Below are 18,874 nucleotides of genomic sequence, written 5' to 3' on the forward strand. Positions count from 1 at the left end.
CTTAGCATAAGTAGCTGTGGACTTCCCAGAGCACCCGCAGAGATTATAACTTCACTTCTTTCAGAGCTGAGAAGAGCTGTGTGAGAGCGGCCAAGATTGTCAGTGTATAGAACTCCACGGCTGCCTCCTCCTGTAGAAGAAAAGGATTCAAGATCGATCGCAATTGCATCACGAGAACTTTACCTTGTAACAAGACTTTGTAGACTGTGGCATGGAGCAGCACATCGATGTTCTTGTGATTTGCATAAGCGAGAAGAAGATCTGAAGATGGATGACGCTGTCCGTGGCTATCAAATGTGTTTCCAGTCGTTTTTGTTCCAACAACGTACTTGTAGGTGAAACCAAAATCTGGCGTTACTCCGACTTCGAGCAGTGCTCCACGGATGGAATTCTGGAAAGCACTGAAGTTTCTTGGCCTGGATGCCACCACTTTCTCCACCCAAGCGTACGAGCTCTCGACCAAGTTCTTGTCGAGCTTGGCATCGCTGATAAACTCGTCTGGAGCACGATTGTAGACGGCTCCATTGATGCTGCTGCCTCCTCCCAAAACATTTGGCCTGATGCTTGCGACGCCATCCTCGGAAGTGAATGCCTGATTGGGAGCCTCCAATCCACCCGGGTTGGCGAAGGTGTTCCCAGAGTTCTCGATCCGCAAGAGCAGCGGATTTCCATACGGGGAGCCGCCTCGCTCGAGAACAAGAACTTTGTAGCGCTGAGATAGGGTTGCAGCGATCGCACAGCCAGCAGTTCCTCCTCCAACAACAATATAGTCATACTTGTGCTCTAGAGTTGTGCTGTTTGCTTCCCTGATAAATGAAACAGCACCATCATCGTTGGCCTCAATGATCCGAAGCGTGCAATAGATCACCGCGATGAAGAACAAGTGAAACTTCAACATAGCGATCAACACAGCGATACCAAACGAGGTGATTGTATATCAGGAAACTACATATTATATGTAATTTCCTGATATACACGTTTCGTATATAGTAATATCACGACGTTGCTGGCGATTGACTCGAGACTAAGTGTTAGGCGCATGCAGGCCAGGAATTGGCGGACTGTTCGATCAAACTATAGCAGCCTGGCACGGACTGAAATGACGCGGATTTAAGATACGTCTGCTGATTTTCGAACAGTGATAAGGTATGAAACGCAAGTGAAGTGTGTTTACTAGGAAGATTCGTCACAGTTCTCGTGGAAGTTCAGAAAAATCCAAGTAATTGTGTATCAAGATTCCAGAGATTTCATCAATTAAACACACTGTGCTTTTGTGCAGATCCAATTACAGAGAGCATTGCCATTGCCAAAGAGGTCTATTACTTTGTTAGTGATAGAAACATGACTAAGCTTTTGTGGCCCATAATTTACTGGCATTAGCTCCAGAAGAGGAAAATCAAAATTAAGCAACAGTGTTTTGGTGGAGCATTTGGAGGAACAATTTTAAATAATTATATAAATTTAAATATTACATATAGAAATTTCAATATTTTCTATATTTTGTAGGAACATTGATAAAATTTAATTACTTTAACCAACATAAAAATATGTTTCCAACTATTTTATATTTTATAAAATTATAATATATATTATTAAGTGAACTTTTCTTTATCATAAAAATAAATTATTTAATTTCAAAATATTTTTATTTTTATTTAAAATACTAAATTTAAGAGGATATTAAACTCTTCAAAAAATATAATAGAAAAATAAATATTAAGTAATAAAAACTGTTAATTATAAAAATAGAAATAATTAAATACTTTATAGCATTAGAATAAACTATTCAATGAAACATTAAAAGTTATTTTACATAAATATTTTAAATATATTTTTTAAATGAATAATTAACTATATTTTGTTATACATTTGCTGATACAAACCAAAAATATAACTAGTTATGCTACATTGACCACTAGTTATGACTATAAAAAAAGAAGTACACTAATTGTTAAAGCTCTAACATTTTTTTTAATTGTTTTAGTGATGAAATAATTACTCTTTATTAATATATTAATTAGGGGAGTTTCTATATATGTAATTTATTATATTTAAAAATATCAATATTTAAAAAGAAAAACTAAAACACTAATTCAAAGAATAAGTAAGAGATTCAGTTTATGATTTTTTATTGTGTTACTCTTTTGCTATTTCAAATTTAGGTAATTTAAATTATGAACATGATAAAAACTAAATTAATATATTTTTTCATTATTTCACATTTTAAAAAAATAGTCATTATAATTTGTTCTTGATTGATGCCACTTATAGCATAACTTTTCATTTATAATAAATATTTATTATGTTTTAAACCAATTTTTATATTTAATAATGTGTAAACTAATATAGTTTTAAACTAAATTGTAATGAAAATATTTTTTCATTTATTTATAATAATAAATATAAATTACAAGTTTCTTTTGAAGGTTTTTGTTTCTAGACATTTTGGCTTGCTATTTTTTCTAATGACATTACTTTCCTTATTTTGGATATATTTTCTTGATTAAATGGATAGCATTAAATTTTAAAAACCATAAAGTTTAGCTTTCTAAAATTATTTACTATTTTGTTTTACTGAAATTGACATCACAATCAAAGTTATACGATCAGTTCATATACTAATATGAACTTAATATGCTATACATATCTATGGAGCATTTTGAATTAGCTTCAGACAGGTGATATGTGGCCAAAAATTGAAGACTTTCCTCGAGTTCTAGATATTACCACTTGTGATTTTGTAATTCTAGTTTTGTTTGCACTTCTGTGATAAAACTAGCGTAACGAAGCTATTGTGCAAAGATATGCTCCTGCTTTGGACAAGGCATTGCCACAGCCTCCTAGAAATGTCATGCACTTTGATCAAAACTGGATCAGTGGATCAAGTGCTTTTGATCAAGTGCACTTGATCAAAACCATTTGCTCAAAGAAAAACCCTGAGAGAAGAAAGAAGTAGCCAAGCTATTCATGGAAAAACAGAAGAGGAGCTATTGTCTCATGCAAAGCAAGCAAAAGAGAAGCAGCAAGAGTGTGTTCAGGAAGAATGCAAGGAACAGGAGGTTTTGCAACATGTGAAAGAACTGCTCAATCAAATTGTGCTTGCGAGACTTGAATAGCTCGAGGCACAGATGGCTGCAGAAGGCAAGCAGGTGGCTGCACAGAACATTAAGCAAAACTAATGCGCGCTCATTGCTGTGCAAAACCAAAGGTTGAAGGCCTCAAAACTCATGAGCGTGAGCTCAGTTTGACAAGAAGGTTGAGGCTCTCAGAAATGAGGTTCGCGATCTCAGAGCTCAAACTGTGGCTTTCCAGGCCAAGGTTCTCAAACTCGAGACTGAGCTCACTGTGGTGTTCTTTGTCATACTTCAATTTACATAATTTTTTTTGTCTTACTATCTTTTCTCCTCAGTTGTCTACTTTTTGGTGTTTTCTCTTCAATCTTAAGACGATTTTGCTGCTGAAGCTCCCACAATTCCCTTCCTTTGTCTTTTTTGCTACTGATTTTTCTAGCTTGTAAATTATAGTTCAGGGAGCTTGCAATCACGCCACTACATTCTCAAGTGGGTAAACTCTCGAGTTCCCGCGCAAGAATTTTAGATCCATAAAAGAAAACTCTTGAAGAACAACCACATGAGAATCTTTCAACAGCACTATATCATTGGGATGAAAAGATGTTAAGTTGCAAAAACTTTCACTAATATTTGCAAAAATGTGTCATTTGCGAAATGAAAAAGATTGAACCATAGTTGTTATGGCATAGCTAAATAGCTTGTCTGTATTTGTCAGCAAACGAAGCTCACGAGATCAAAACGGCTTACTACAATTTGTGGGTCTCATGCGCCCCTGTAAGGGTTAATGAATGAAGGAATAAATACAAAGTAGTCAAGCTTAATGACACCTCTAAACCACTCTTGTGCTAATAAAATACACGTTTTGCATCTCTCTTCTTGGCACATAAGGATGAAAGGATGAATTTTCATTGCTCAGTTGTTTTGCGTGCGTTTGTGTTTTTCTTGCTTGGAAAGCGCTCTCTCTTTCGTTTGAGCGCCTACATTCCAATCCAATCCACAGTAGATGCTCGCAAGCGCCAGAATTGGTCCCGAGTTCCCTGGCTCCAGATCGAGCACAAGCTGCTCCGCCGCTCGAATCGCCCGCCCCAGATCCCTCTGGATCCGGCACCCATTGAGCAGCGAACCCCACACCGCGCCGCCGGGCACGAATGGCATCGCGTCCACCAATTCCTCCGCTCGCTCGATCTCCCCGGCGCGCCCCAGGAGATCCACCGCGCAGCACCAGTGATCGCACGAACTCTCGATCCCATAGTCCGCTTGCGTCGACACGAAGTAGCAGACCCCTCGATCGAGCTCCCCGGCGTGGCTGCAGGCGTCCATCACCGTGATCATCGCGACGCGGTCGGGGATGACGCCCGAGAGCTCCATCTCGCGGAAAAGCTCCAGCGCGCGCTCCGGATGCCCGGTCCGGGCATATCCGCCCACCATTCCGGTCCACGCCACGACCGTCCTTGACCGCTCGGGAACGCCGATGAACGCCTCCCAGGCGCGGTCGATCCGCCCGTTCTGGGCGTAGAGGCCGATCATCATGGCGCACGCGAGTGGATCCTCCTTGTCCGGGATCTCCCGAAAGAGCGATTCCGCCATGGCGACCAGGTTGTTCTCCGCGGCCGCCGAGAGGACCGAGTTCCACGCCAGGCCGCTCCAATTGGGCATCCTCGCGAGCGCGTCCCTGGCTCGATCCAGCTCGCCCAGATGGACGTAGCAGCCCAGGAAAGCGGCCCACGAGACGAGATCGTGCGTGGGCATTGCATCGAAGCACCTCTCCACCCCCTCGCGATCGCAGCGCTGGGCGTGGGCGTGGAGCATCGCCGTCCAGGAGATCGTGTTCCTGGCAGCGTCGGGCATGGAGTCAAAGACCCATCTCGCGAATTCGAGCTCGCCACTCGCCCCAAAGGCCGAGATGATCGAGTTGCACGACACAACGTCGAGCTGTGGCGAGCGATGGAAGAGACGCGCGGATTGATCCAGGTCTCCGGCTTGGGCGAATGCGAAGGCAATGCTCGTCCACGACGCCACGTCTCGCTCGGGCATCTCGTCGAAAATGGCCTTGGCCTGCACGATCCAGCCGCTGCGAATCAATCCCTGGAGCATCGAGTTTGCGGCAACACGATTGTGCTTCGGCATCCGCCCAAACACCGCCTTTGATCTCTCCAAATGCCCAATCCGGGCATACGATTGGACCAGCGCTGTCCAGGTCGCGATGCTGCGATCCACGCTCGCTATGAAAGCCTCCAGCGCTCGCTCGGTCTGGCCGGCAGCGCCGTAGCAAAGAATGAGCCCGACCCACGACCAAGAGTTCGCCTCCGGCATTGAATCAAACACCTCTTTCGTGCGATCGATTTGCCCGAGCTGGGCAAACGCTTGGACCATCAAATTTCCAGACACAGCGTTTCTCTGCGGCATTCTATCAAAGTATCCATTTGCTATGCTTGTTTTGCCTTCTTGAAGGAAAGCAGTGATCACTGTGTTCCAGGAAACCACATCCTTTTGCGGAGTTTCTTCAAAAAGCATCTTTGCCTCGTACACATGCCCGTTTTGGGCATATGCCGCGATCAAGATGTTCCACGAGATGGCATCGCGCTGAGAAATGGAATCGAAGACCTTCCTCGCGTTTTCGACGCTGCCACATTTTCCATACATGATGACGAGCTGATCGGCAAGGAACTTATTCGATCTGTGGGCTGGGCAGGCCAGGAGCCGGGAGTGGACGTCTTTGGCCTGGGCGAGGTCCTTTGCTTCGCCGCAGCAGCGGATCAGTGAAGCGAGCGTCTCCTTGGTAGCTGCAGCCGAATTGCTGCGTGATGCCACCAGCCTCATTGACCAGCATTGTCGACTGAACTAATTTCATGATTAGGGTTTAAATTTAAAAGATCCAGCAAGAAATGCAGATCGTAAAGACTAATTTAAAAAATATCTAAACTGTGGTAAACGGTAGGTAATGGTACTAATGCAGATTTTAAATGTTTCAAAGTTCTGTCACTGTTGGTATGTACAAAATACTATCAGTGTTTAAAGAGATTTATTTTAAAAGCTAAATAGTAAATAAAAAATATTTAAAAATATAAAAACAAAAAAAAAGTAAACATAAAATTTTGAAAAATTTGTAATAAAAACATATATGGCTCATACTCATACTATATTTTTATTTTAAGTGACACCATTAAATTAAAATTATACAAATAAATATATAAAAGTAGAAAAATAAAAAATTTAACTTCAAAATAAAAATATTACATGTTCCACTCTACATGCACTTCCATCACTATTTGTATATTATAGAAATCTATAAAATATTATAAGGAGCATAGGGTAAAACTGATTTTTCCAAAAAAAAGATTTAAATTTTTTTTTAAAAACTCAGTAGTAAATAAATAAAAATTTCAACAAATAAAAAAATAAAAAAACCTTATATTTATAATTACAAAACTGCATATCAGAAACTTTATTTTACTTAAAATAAAAATATTATCATATTCTTAATTTATGTTATTTTAAATTTTACATTTACATCAGAGAAAGATAAAAACAAATTCACTAAGATAAAAATAAATGTATAAAAACAATATTTTAATGATAAAATTTATTCTTTATAAATTAATTAAATAAGTTTTAAGGTTTATGTGAAAGTTATAAAAATAATGGAGTTATTAACATTTCCAAAGTCAATAAATTTTTAAATATTCAGTTGTAAAATAAAAAAGCTGTAAAACCTTTATATTGTTATAAAATAAATAACAACTAAGGAAAAGAAAACTAAACCTTTACAAAAAGATGCCAAAAATTACACATAACATAGAAAAAACACTATATTATAAAATAATTTTGATTATTATTTATCTTACTTTATGCTTATTATTATTTTTATTTACTGGTAAAAATAAATAATAAATCAGAATTTTATTATTAAATAAAATAAAACAAAAGCCGCGATACTGGGAGAAAGGATATAACTTTGGCCACAGACTTGCATTATCATGTTGGGCTCGTAAAGGTTCCTCCGAAATCTGGTTTGTAGCTAACAGCCATTGCTACCACAGCTTTGCATCAAAAACGATATTTATTTAATTATGATTCTATATAAGAAAATAAATTATAATAAAAATAAATTATCACAATTTTATTATTTTGCATTTATTATTTTTCTTAATTAGAATTTTTTTGTAAATTATAATATTTAAAATAATTAAAATTTCACAAATTCATATATTTTTCAATGAAGTTGAAAATAATTATGGCTTTATTATTGTTATTATAAGTATCCATAACTTTATTAGTCCATTTCTTTATAATAAAAGTTCTTTTAACACATAAAATAAAAAGTTCATTCTATTTAAACTTTTTTATAAATTTTTTTTAAAATAAAACATTTTTAAATTTAAATCTGTGAGGGCTGTATGGCTACGATGCCATATACTAATATTAACATACTGGGATTTTGGTAGTCGTCGCATTGGTTTCAATTCGGACCACTCACTCTTGTATATTGATATAACAATATACATATGATATGCATATTTTCTATATTCCCTTTCCATATTCCAAGCATTCACATTGGTGGAGGTGAGGGGCACTTTTGATTGTACCTAAGGAGTGTTTAGATTTGGGATTTTGGTTTAAATCTAGCTTTTGCATTGTCTAGATCTAGCTTTTTCCATTTCCTTTCTTTTATTCTTTCATTTCAGGATTTTGGTTTAAATCTAACTTTTTGTATTGTCTAGATCTCTATTTCCTTCTAGCTTTTTGTCATTTCTCTTTTTTTGCTTTTTCCTTTTCGTTGATCTTCATGGTAGATCTACAATCTCCTCTTTTGACTCTAGAGTAGAAGTTAGTACAATTGCTTGATACTATGCATTTGCAATTGAACAACCAAACTCAGTTGATGGCGGCATTTACGGCATGTGGAACAACTCCTCTTACTCTTGGTGCCAATCATTGCGTTCGGCCAGAGTTCTTTCATAGGAATCCTAGGGATGATGGTTCGATCACTTCACTGTGATTGCCATATATCATTCTTGGGATGATGCTCAACGTTTGCGTGAGTTTCCCATATGTTTCTAAGGAACGGCATTACAATGGTACAATATTTTGAGTGCAGCCACTCGTGAGGATTGGAGTGGTCTCCTGGATGTTTTCAAACGCATATTCGGACATGTTGACGATTGTGATAATGCCTTTCAACAATTGCATTGTCTTTGCCAAAGGCCATCTGAGTCGGTGATGCAATTTGGCGTTCGTTTTCAAAGTCTTTTGCTTCGTGCGGAGCCAAATATGTCGAAGTGGATCAAGCTAGGAATGTTGTGGCCAGCACTTTGTCAAAATCTTGTCAGACTTGTGCATGCACTTGCTCCCGCCACACTTAACAATGTTTTTCGTTTGGCACAACATTATGAGACATCACCTCTTCCACTTCTCGCTGCACATCCTTTAGCTCCACTTCTTATGGGTGATGGTCTTGTTCCAATGGAGGTTGATGCTACTACTGCTCGAGTTCAAAGACAAGGGCGAGGACGTGGTCATGGCTGTGATGTTTGTTGTTGGGCGTGTGATGAAGTTGGTCATACTTATTGACGTTGTCGGCATTTTCCAGATTGGCAATCTCCATTTCCTGGGTGAAGATCTTGGTGTCAACAACGTCCTATTGGTGCTGCTGCAATGGAAGGTCTGGACACTGAGATGCATCCGGGAAATGAAGAGTCGCGTGAGTAACGAAGGGACCTTGTGCGAATAAGTTAGTGACCCCTCCATCTTTCTTTCGGGAGTATTATCAAGGGGTTCATTTAGCACTAGTTCATTTAGTGTTTACTTTCCAAGCTCATTTTTATAACAAGAGGTCTCCTATTATTTTCTCTGTGTTGATTGATACAAGTTCGAGTTTATCTTCTATTGCTCGACCTGTTGCCACACTTTGCCATCTACATTTGCGTCGTGCGGCAAAACCAGTTTTTATTCTTTATAGCAATAGGCATAAAAATGCATGTGCATGGGATGAGGTAGACTTGGTTGTGTGTGTGGGCGATCTCGAGCTTGAGTTGCAGCCATTGCAAGTGGTGCTGAGTCAAGCTTTTGACTTCATCCTTGGTATGGATTAGCTGTAGCGCAATCATGCCAAATGAGACTTTAAGGTTTCTCCCCCTTGTCTCATACTTCCTTATGTTTCATCCATTCCTTTCACTTCCGTACCTCTTCATTTCTCTACTTCTACCTCTACTTCCATTACTTTTGTTCCCCCATTATTTCCTCCTATGCTTTTGTTTTGTTTTGCTCTTCCCTTTTTCGATCCCTCTGACAATCTTTGTCTTGTAGTGGTTGACAGACTCATGAAGGAGTATTCTGATTTCTTTGACTTTGACCTATCATCTGAGGCCAAGATTGCTACACGTCATCCGATTCCAACCAGAGATGCTTGTCCAATCAAGGTTCTTGTTTGTTGTCGGTCACCCAAAGAGATCAAGATTTTACGTGCAAACGTCAAGGAGATGTTGAAGAAGGGTGTTATTTGGAAGTCGCAAAATCTTTGGGCATGTAAACTTTAACTTGTGACAAAGCCTGATGGGAGTATTCGATTCTGTATTGACTATCGTCCATTAAACGAAGTGGACGATCTCGGATGTGTACCCTCTTCCTCACACTACTGATCTCTTATATCGTCTGGGGTGAAGTCATTGGTTCACCAAGTTAGATCTTGCTTCTGGGTACTGGCAAGTACCAATGGCCGAAGAAGATATTTCTAAGACTGCTTTTCATACACCATTTAGTTTGTACGAGTTCTTGGTGATGCCGTTTAGTTTGAACAATGCTCCAGCAACTTTCTAGCAGATGATGGACGAGGTTCTTTGCGATATGCCGAAGGTGACTGCTGACTTTATTGATGATGTCTTGATCCACTTGGAGGGGACGTAGAAAGAGCATGTTTGTGATATTTGTAAAGTGTTAGATCAGCTACAGAACGTTGGTTTAAAGTTGAAGCAGTTGAAGTGTATGTTTGGATCCAAGGACACAACTTATCTTGGGTACTATATTTCTCGTGAGGGTTTGCAAGTTGATTCTAACAAACTTGTGGCTGTTCTAAAGTTCTTTACTCTGAAGTGTGTGAATGATGTGCAACACTTTTTATATCAATTGTTTTGTGGATCATATTTCTAATTGCACTACACCATTGTGAGCATTGTTGAAGTCATCAACGTCATCTTTCATTTAGTCTCTGGATTGTGAGGGGGCGTTCATGGATCTCAAAGAACTATTAATGACTCCTCCGGTTTTGGCATATCTTGACTACATTTGACCTTTTATTTTGCTCGTAGATGCTTTTGATATTGGTCTTGGAGGTGTGTTGATGCAAGAGAGTCCGAGTGTGCCTGGTCAGTGCCATCCCATTGTGTATATAAACTGTACATTGCAACTAGCAGAGGTGAACTACTCCATAACAGAGAAGGAGTGTTTAGCAACAATCTAGGGTTTCAAGAAACTTCATGCATATCTACATGGTTCTCAGACGTTACTTGAGGGTGACCATGCTGCCGTTACTTCATTATTGAAGCGAAAGAACTTTGTTAATTATATTACTTGGTGGGCTTTAAGACTTTAGATATATGATTTTGATGTTGTTCATCACCCAGGGAATTCTATGGCTGATGCTAATGCCCTTTCTTGAGCTCCTCTTCCTTCTCCACTCTCTTCTCATGTTTTTGACGAGCTTGTTATTTTAGCATCTTTGGATTTTCTAGACAAGGATTTTGTGCCGTCAGCGGTTGCTATACTTGATGTTCAGTGTCTACAAGGTGTAAAGCAAAATCTACCTTCTCTTGATGAAGTTCGCAAGGCTCAAAAGACTGAGCCATGGATTTGAAGGCTTCGAGATTGGTTTACATCACTTGTTGATGCCTTGCCATTTCGGCATTTACATTCTCAATATTGCATTGAAGACGGCCTTTTTTATTTTGTGGGGATGGATCTTGATGATCATTTATGGCTGGTGATGCCTTTTGTCTTTATTCTGCTGTTTTTCCATGCCTACCATGATTCTCTTGTTCTAGGTAGGCATATGGGACATCATCGTATGACCGAGAAGCTGCACAGGTCTTTCTATTGGCCAGAGATGCGACATGATATTATTCGGTATATGCGTAGTTGCATTTGGTGCCAAGCTCGTAATACTCCCCCTCGTGCCGTAGAAGGACTATTGGAGTTAATTACAGTTTCCTGTCCATTTGAGTTGGTGGTATTTGATCTTATGGGACCTTTTCCATTGTTAACTACTAGCAATGAGTATGTTATTATTGCTTCTAACTACTTGACTCGTTGGGTGGAAGTTGATGTTCTTGCTAGTGCCTCTACAACTGCTATTGAATACTTCCTCCTCAATCGAGTGGTGTTTTAGCATTCTTGTCTAGAGCGGATTCTTTTGGATAATGGTCCCGCATTTATGGTAGAGGCATTTCATATTTTGACATCTCAGTTAGGGATATGCCACACTTTTACGAGTGCTTATCATCCACAATCAGACGGTTTAGTGGAACAGCTTGTTCAGACGTTCAAAAGGATGATCGCGAAGTATGTGAACTTTCAGCATTCAGATTGGGATGGTTATTTGCCGTCTCTTTGGTATGCATATGTCACAGGGGTGCAGAGTGTTGTTGATGCTTCACCATATAAACTTCTATATAGTTATGATCCAATATTACCAACGGAGCTAAGTTTACCTTCATGATTGCCACGAGCTGCCGATGCTAGGTCATGGGATTAGTATTTAACAAGCATTCTTCCACTTGTTCGAGCAGAGTCTGCCAAACACTTAGGCCATGTACAAGTGGGACAACAACAGCACTACAACTCCCATCATCGTCCACCTACGGAATATCAAATGGATGACTTGGTGTTAATCTATTTTCCCTATCTTACGGTATGTGGTTTATCTAAGGGGCTCCTTGCTCAGTGGAAAGGACCATATTAGGTGTTGCAGTAAGTGGGACCACAAGTTTATAAGGTTTGACATAATGTTTAATAGGCCGATCCTCCAGAGATTGTGCATGTGTAGTAGTTAAAACATTTCATACAAAAGGATCAAGAGTAGTTAATACCGCCTACAGATCCGCTAATGCCTCTTCCTAATGTTCCTCCAAATTCTGGCCCATCTATAAGAGAACCCTAATGGTCTTTCATTATTCCGAAAGGAGGGAATGATGTGAGGGCTAAGTGTATGGCTATGATGCCATATACTAATGTTAGCGTAATGGGATTTTGCTAGCTATTGGATTGGTTTCAATCTGGACCACTTGTTCCTGTATATAAGTTAGGGTTTTTGGGCTAATTGATATACCCATTTTCTATATTCCCTTTCCATATTCTAAGCACTCACAAATCAAGATTTAGCTTTACACATAAAACACTAACTTTATGGGTGGATATATATATATGATATAATCATAAGTGTATATCTTTTACTTTTAAATATTAAAACAAATTAAATATTATTCTTTAAATTTTAAATTTTTAAAATACTTAAAATAGAAATATGGTTACAATATGAGTTATTAATTAAAAGTTTAAATAAATGTTTAAGAATAAGGATTCATAAATTGTACATAAAAATATAATTAATATTAGTGATATTTTTTTGAAATAACAATAACATATCATGAGGTAGTAAATGTCAATATAGAAAGTGTGTAATGAGTAAAAACTTGTTTACATAACTAAATTTATATAGATTAAACTTGTTATAGAAAAACTAAATAAAAAATAACTAACTAGTAGTAGGTTTGGGATAAATTGTAAAATTAACTTTTAGTTTTTTTAAAAACATTCAATAATTATTTGAAACATATAATAGTTGCTAAAGTTTTAATTTTCAAAGTTTTCTTATGTTTTTTCCATGTTTTATCTCAATTTGTTATTATGATATTTCTAAATATTTATTTTATATAATTTATTTATTTAAATTTGTAATATTAACAGAAATTATAAGTAATATAATATTGTTAAATGTTAAAGTTTTTTATTACATTCTAAAACTCTTTTATAATAAAAAAGATTACTGTTGAAAATATAATAATTATTCAATTATTATTATATTGAATTGTTTTGAATATGGCAAAATGATACACAATTTCGGATAAACATGTCAAACTTTGACTAAAATAGTTATTCCAATCAATTAATATGTCTTTATGCATAATAATTTATCAATAACCTCATTAATCCTAATTTAACTTTATTGTATTAAATAAAATTTTCTTAATGTTCATTTTTTAACAATCATTTTCTATTAAATATTTTATTGTCGGACAGAGAAAAGACAAAAATTTGGCGGCAAAGAATAGCCCTAATAAGATGAACACCTCTAGGGCAAGGAAATCGCCCAGCGACAAGGCGGCAGCATGGAAGGCCAAGGTGAGTGGCGCTTTTCTTCATAGCGCTCACTAATTTCTTCGGTTGTAGCTGAGAGAATCGTGCTTGATGCGCATGAACCACCACAGGAGCCAGCTGCTCTGGGAATTGCGATCGCCAAAGTCTCAAGAACAGGTGTGGCGTGACTACCTTCATTTGTTTTCTATTGTTTTCCTTCTTCTTTGTGTTTTCCTTGCAGGTGATCAAGGAGATTATGAGCAAGGAGCTGGAGAACATCCGGATTGGAGGAGAGGACGGCGATGGTGACATGCTGTGGAACTATTCCTCTGCTGGATCAAAGTCGCCGTCGGAGCTATCGCCACAAGAGTACGAGGATCTTATGCTCGCAATGCAAGCGGTTTTGTACCAAGGCACGTATCCTGAGCAGCAGCAGCACGGTATGGATTTTTAATTCTTGGAACGACAACTTTGAGCTGAGATCTAGCTATAGACGATCTCGAGGACTACGAGAAGGCGACAGCTCTCGAGGATTCCTCGTTGGCCAGTCTTTTCGAGCAGAATCACCAGGTTTGTCGAGCTTTCTTGACTTCCCTTCGAAACGTTTTGCGATTTCAAGTTCTCTCGCAGGAAAATGGTGTACTTTGCCCGCTTTGTCGGCGAGGATTCCTGTTGGACAAAGAAAATAGCATCAGATGCAGCAGTAATGGCTGCCTGGACTTGGAAAGTCAGCGCGACAAGCTCAAGGTGAATGAATGAATGATTTCACGTTTCAGTGCATAGAACTCGATCGAGCATGTTTGTGCAGGTGGGAGTCGAATTTGTACGCATCCGCTTGGCAGAGCTGATGGATCAACACTACAGCTCGGGTTGTAGCAGCCAACCGGTCTTCACCTTCAAAGACGAGTTCCAGAGCCTGTTCATTCTGTGCAACTCGTGTGACTTCTTCGAGGTTGTCGTATAGATACATAGGCGAAAGGTGTTTTATACAGGCACGGGTGTTTTTCGTTCGCACGCCGGAGCAGGAGATTGATCATCAAAGGCCTCAAGAAGAGAATTTCCTTTCTCTGGAAGCTTCGTTTTATAGCTGGAGATGAGATTAGTATGTGTATATAATAAAGTTAACGCTTGCGTCTCAAGAAGCAATATTTCGGGACGATCCTGCTAGGAGCGTAGGGTAGTTTTAGAATTGCGAAATTCTTCATGAATTGTCCTCTGGATGATGGCGTCTGTACCAACGTCCACAGCAGCAGTTGCTTCGCCCAGAACAAGAATCTCACACCTCCGTTGTAAAGCTCGTGCTAGACTAAGGAGTTGTCTCTGTCCGACGCTAAAGTTTTCTCTGGCTCCTTCAATACAAAATGAGAACAAGTACCAAAGAGAAACACACCAACCTCTGCGTCTAACCGTTTAGAATTCCGCTTCACGACGTCCTTGAGATTATCTCTTTCCAGAGACTCCCAGACCTTGACGTCCTTGTGCTCGTTGAAAGGATCTAAATTGAAACGAATGCTACCTGAGATAGAAAAACGCGTCAGAAAAGACTTCGTTTTTTTTTTTAATGTACAACCCTGAGAATAGAACTGGCGTCGGTGGAATGATTCCGACAGCGAGTCTCGCAATCCCATCATCGAAATGTCATACCCGTCAATCAGAATCTGTCCACTCTCGATCTCCACCAGACGGAACAGTACGCTGAGCATGCTGGATTTGCCTGTTCGAGCAGCCATTCCCACCTTCTCACTCGCAGACAGGCCATGCAGCACGGGCGGAAGATCCGGACGATATCTCATGACTACTTTGGCTCCAGCAGAAGGCCAACCGGGAGGATGACGTCGGTTCTCAACCACGAGTGGAGCTTCCGGGGGTAACTCTGCGTAAGTCCCCACCCTTTCAACGGCGTTGAAGCTGTTTCTCGGCTAAGCTTGCTAGTCGCAATACCGCCGTCAATAACGAGGTGATGCTGAGAGCGTAACTCAAGAGCAGGCCCATCTGAGGTGCCACAGATGCTTGACTCGATGCGTTTGCATTGGCTAAAACAGCAAATGCCGCGGCGAGAAAGATCATGAGGCCCCCGATGAACTCGAGACGTATACCGAGCCACCTGTTTCCACTCATATTCACGAGCGTAAAACGGACGTTGTTATCCATTGTCTTGCCATTAAGCTCAGCAAGGCGATCATGAGCTCTGCAAGCTCGAATAGTCGCCACGCCGTTGAGTGCCTCCCCAAACTGTGCGTAAACAGGAGAGCGAGTTATAGAATCTTCCCGCATAGTGCTCTGTGTGGAAAAGAAAAGTCAGTATCAGGAACCAGAAAACAAAGATACGCTGCATAAAATCCAACAAGGAGACGTAGAATACCCCTGAGAGAGATCGTATTAACGACCCCTATGAGCACAAACGCAGACAAGCAACAGTGCCACGTTCCTGTCGATCTCTCCGGTGTCTTTAGCGAGCGGTTCACAATACGGCCGATTGGGTTTGTATGAAAGAAAGACATGAGCACGAAGGACGGACGCCAGCATCCCGTTGTGAAGGTGTGATGCAGCGTACAAGCTCGAGGTGACGAGCCACAAGGAGTTTAAGAGCGTAATCAGAACCTGCAATTCTCGGTCAGGAACATAGAAGCTTAAACTTACAACTAGCAAGATACCTGACAAAATGACAGTGCTCCATAGATACCATTGTAAAAGTTGGGACTGTGTTCTTGGCCCGAAGTTGGCTGTGTCCAATAGCTGAGCCAAAGTCGAAAGGTTTCTGCCATAATGTAGCAAAGAAATAGGATGGCGACAACCCAGAATCCACCGAGAGCATTTTTGTACCTGCAAAACAGAGAAAATCAGAAGCTGTATACAAGTAAAAAATGTAGTTACCTTTCCAGAACCCGAAAACCTATAACACCTGTTTCTCTTTCTTCTTTCTTTATCAATACCGATTTCTTCTTCGAGCTCGATCTCTTTTTTAGCCTCTGAGTTTTCATGTCACCATTTATGTTCTAACCATTCAGCCGACTCTTCGTCGGTATTTAACATCTTTCCGGCATTCTCCATAAGCTGCTCCATTCGAAATAAGGTCCTCGTATGTTCCCTGCTCCCTTATCATCCCGTCGTGGACCAAGAAGATATAACCAACTTGTGGAAGAAAATGGAGCTGGTTTGTCGCCAGAACTCTCGTTTTTTCTCTTAGTTCGCCACAAAGACATTTGTCAAAAACTTTGCGGCGACGTGTGCATCAAGTGCACTATGGCGGTCATCGAAGAGATAAACGTCCGGGGCAGCGTAAACAGCTCATGCTATAGATACTCTTTGCATCTGCCCGCCACTAAGATTGATACCTCGCTCGCCAATTTCTGTAAGGTCTCGATCCTGCCGAACTGTTTAGTACAAATTATACAATTTAGAAAACTACCTAAAACTAATATTTGGAGGTCCCGTGCCAATGCGCTTCGATAGCCCTGTTGTAGCGCACTGGATCGTAAGGAGCTCCAAATAATACATTATCACGGACCTGTTCAACAAGCGTTGTTTAGTTCCGCTAGAAAAGAAAAAAAATCTTACAGTGGCGTTACTTGTGGAACATATGCTACTCTTCCTCTCAATACAATTTCCATATCAGCAAGAGGAGGCAGCTCTCCAAGAGCAGCTGAAATTAAAGAGGTTTTTCCCTCTCCAGTTCCCCCAACAATGGCACAAAATATCCAACTGGGACCTCAAAATTTATGTGTAGTAATGCGAGTTCATCGGCAAGAAGGAGCTCTTGCGATCTCGTCAAGGATACTTTCGCATTGACAGCCTGTAAGACCACATCAGCAATTGAGCGAGCATCTAAAAACATCCACCTGTTATCAGACTCGGGAGCATGAATAAGGGAAATCTCACAATAGAAAATAACGAGAGAGAATTAAAAGCTTTTGCCGGTGCGTGTAAATGCCAAATGCTAAAATTTGTAAGAAAAACAGGAAAGCTGTTCAAGAGAAAGCTGTTTATCTGCAAGAGGAGATGTTTCAGAAGATAAAAGAAACGGTAGAACGAAGGGAAGTTAAAAGCTGTGTTTTACGGAATCGTCATTCTGAACCTTTGAGCTAAAACTATCCTCCCAGGCATAGCATCTGTGTTACAAAAGTAAACACCGAGACAATAAAAATACGTATACGTACTTCACAACGTCCATGGCTGATAAAACTTCAGAGACCAGGCCGATACGTTTGTTGTGTCAAAATATCTATAAACGAAAATATACCGAGCGGGAAACATCAACAACAAAATTGATGTACCAATCAAGGATGCAACGCCGAGTTGGTAGTACAGGAAAGCTACAGCTTCTACAATCCGTAGGGGAGCTGATCATAGGCCATCTGGTTGGCTACATTTTTGCTGTTGTAAATTTAAATTACGACCATGAAAGTACCTGAAGAGCTTCTACATCAGTAATCAAATTTACAATTTTTCCCCAAGTAAATCCCTGTTGCCCAACTTGACTTAGACGAACAGATTTTCGAAACACCGCAGCAACCTATACAATGCTTTACTGGTTCGGACCTGGGAATAAAACCAACCAGAATAAAGCGCACACAAAATCCTGTATGTAATATGTTTTGAAAATATAAATATTGCCATATCCCAAACACTCACATTGGTAGAAGAGAGGGGCATTGCACTTTGCAAAATACACCTAAAGCAAGCATTGAGAAATAAAAAATTAAGAGACAAGATAAGTGATGTCATTTACTATGCCAACAAATATTAGTGCTGCATATATGTAGCCTTGCCAAACAGGAGCACCAGTTTGCATTAACTATAAATCTGAGACGTTTGAACAACTTTAAAACATTATTTGCACTTGACTGACCAGATTCAGGAAAAAAGGTCCAACTAATTGATTAAGACCATTTCCAATCTAAAACACAAGAAATGCTTAGACAACTGGACGAGAAAAACTTACTTTAAAAATTCCACCCAGCCAGAATCTAGGGAGCGTAAAGAACATTTCATCAGAGAAGAAAAACAAAATAACTTCCTAAAAGCGCCAAACCTAGGTCCAAGACATCTGTGTAAAGCTGCCAAAAGCCACGGATTCGCCTTTTTGCACTCGTCATCCCAGAATTTCCTAAAACTGCAAGGAAAGACAAGAAAGATCGTCTGCAAAGCTCTCCAGCAAATTTCTTACTCTCGAAAGAGATGCTCCGTCCTATCCCACTCATCAAGCTGCCACATATTCTTTTCAGTAAGCGGTCTCTTGTAGCCTGTCTCCATTAGTGGAGTCATCCATGAGAAGGCAATTCCTGAGAAGGTATGATCAGCACACATTTTAAAATGCAACCACGTAGTCGAGAAAGTGGATGCGTGGCACTCAGGGCAAACTTTCATCTGATCTTCATACTCAACTGTAATGTCCTCGGGGATGGGACGATAATCTCCTTCCTGGGTCTCTGGGGAATAAATCCATGCGACAGCAG

General features: G+C 39.9%; 3 protein-coding genes and 1 pseudogene across 3 annotated transcripts in view; 1 reads left to right on the top strand and 3 right to left on the bottom strand.

The window, feature by feature from the left end:
- Nucleotides 1-907, bottom strand: part of LOC9661214 ((R)-mandelonitrile lyase-like) — a 1,768-nt gene extending 861 nt beyond the window's left edge. Inside the window, exons 1-2 of the mRNA XM_024662634.1 lie at nucleotides 184-907; nucleotides 7-130 (exon numbers count right to left, since the gene is read on the bottom strand). Coding sequence (XP_024518402.1) covers nucleotides 7-130; nucleotides 184-898 — 839 coding nt within the window. The 5' untranslated portion in view covers nucleotides 899-907. The remainder of the gene's footprint in view (nucleotides 1-6; nucleotides 131-183) is intronic.
- Nucleotides 908-3,983: 3,076 nt separating this feature from the next.
- Nucleotides 3,984-5,891, bottom strand: LOC9661424 (pentatricopeptide repeat-containing protein At4g02750). The gene has a single exon (XM_024662635.1). It carries the CDS (start codon nucleotides 5,889-5,891, stop codon nucleotides 3,984-3,986), a length of 1,908 nt encoding a protein of 635 aa, XP_024518403.1.
- Nucleotides 5,892-13,403: 7,512 nt separating this feature from the next.
- Nucleotides 13,404-14,564, top strand: LOC9661425. Its single transcript, XM_024662636.1, has 6 exons — nucleotides 13,404-13,463; nucleotides 13,512-13,595; nucleotides 13,660-13,858; nucleotides 13,912-13,988; nucleotides 14,049-14,165; nucleotides 14,227-14,564. The coding sequence occupies exons 1-6, from the start codon at nucleotides 13,404-13,406 to the stop codon at nucleotides 14,380-14,382; spliced, it is 693 nt and encodes a 230-aa protein (XP_024518404.1). The 3' UTR covers nucleotides 14,383-14,564.
- An 18-nt stretch (nucleotides 14,565-14,582) lies between these two features.
- Nucleotides 14,583-18,874, bottom strand: part of LOC9661215 — a 7,124-nt pseudogene continuing 2,832 nt past the window's right edge.

The sequence above is a fragment of the Selaginella moellendorffii genome, unplaced genomic scaffold (assembly GCF_000143415.4).
Source record: "Selaginella moellendorffii unplaced genomic scaffold, v1.0 SELMOscaffold_91, whole genome shotgun sequence".
NCBI classification, from domain to species: Eukaryota; Viridiplantae; Streptophyta; class Lycopodiopsida; order Selaginellales; family Selaginellaceae; genus Selaginella; species Selaginella moellendorffii.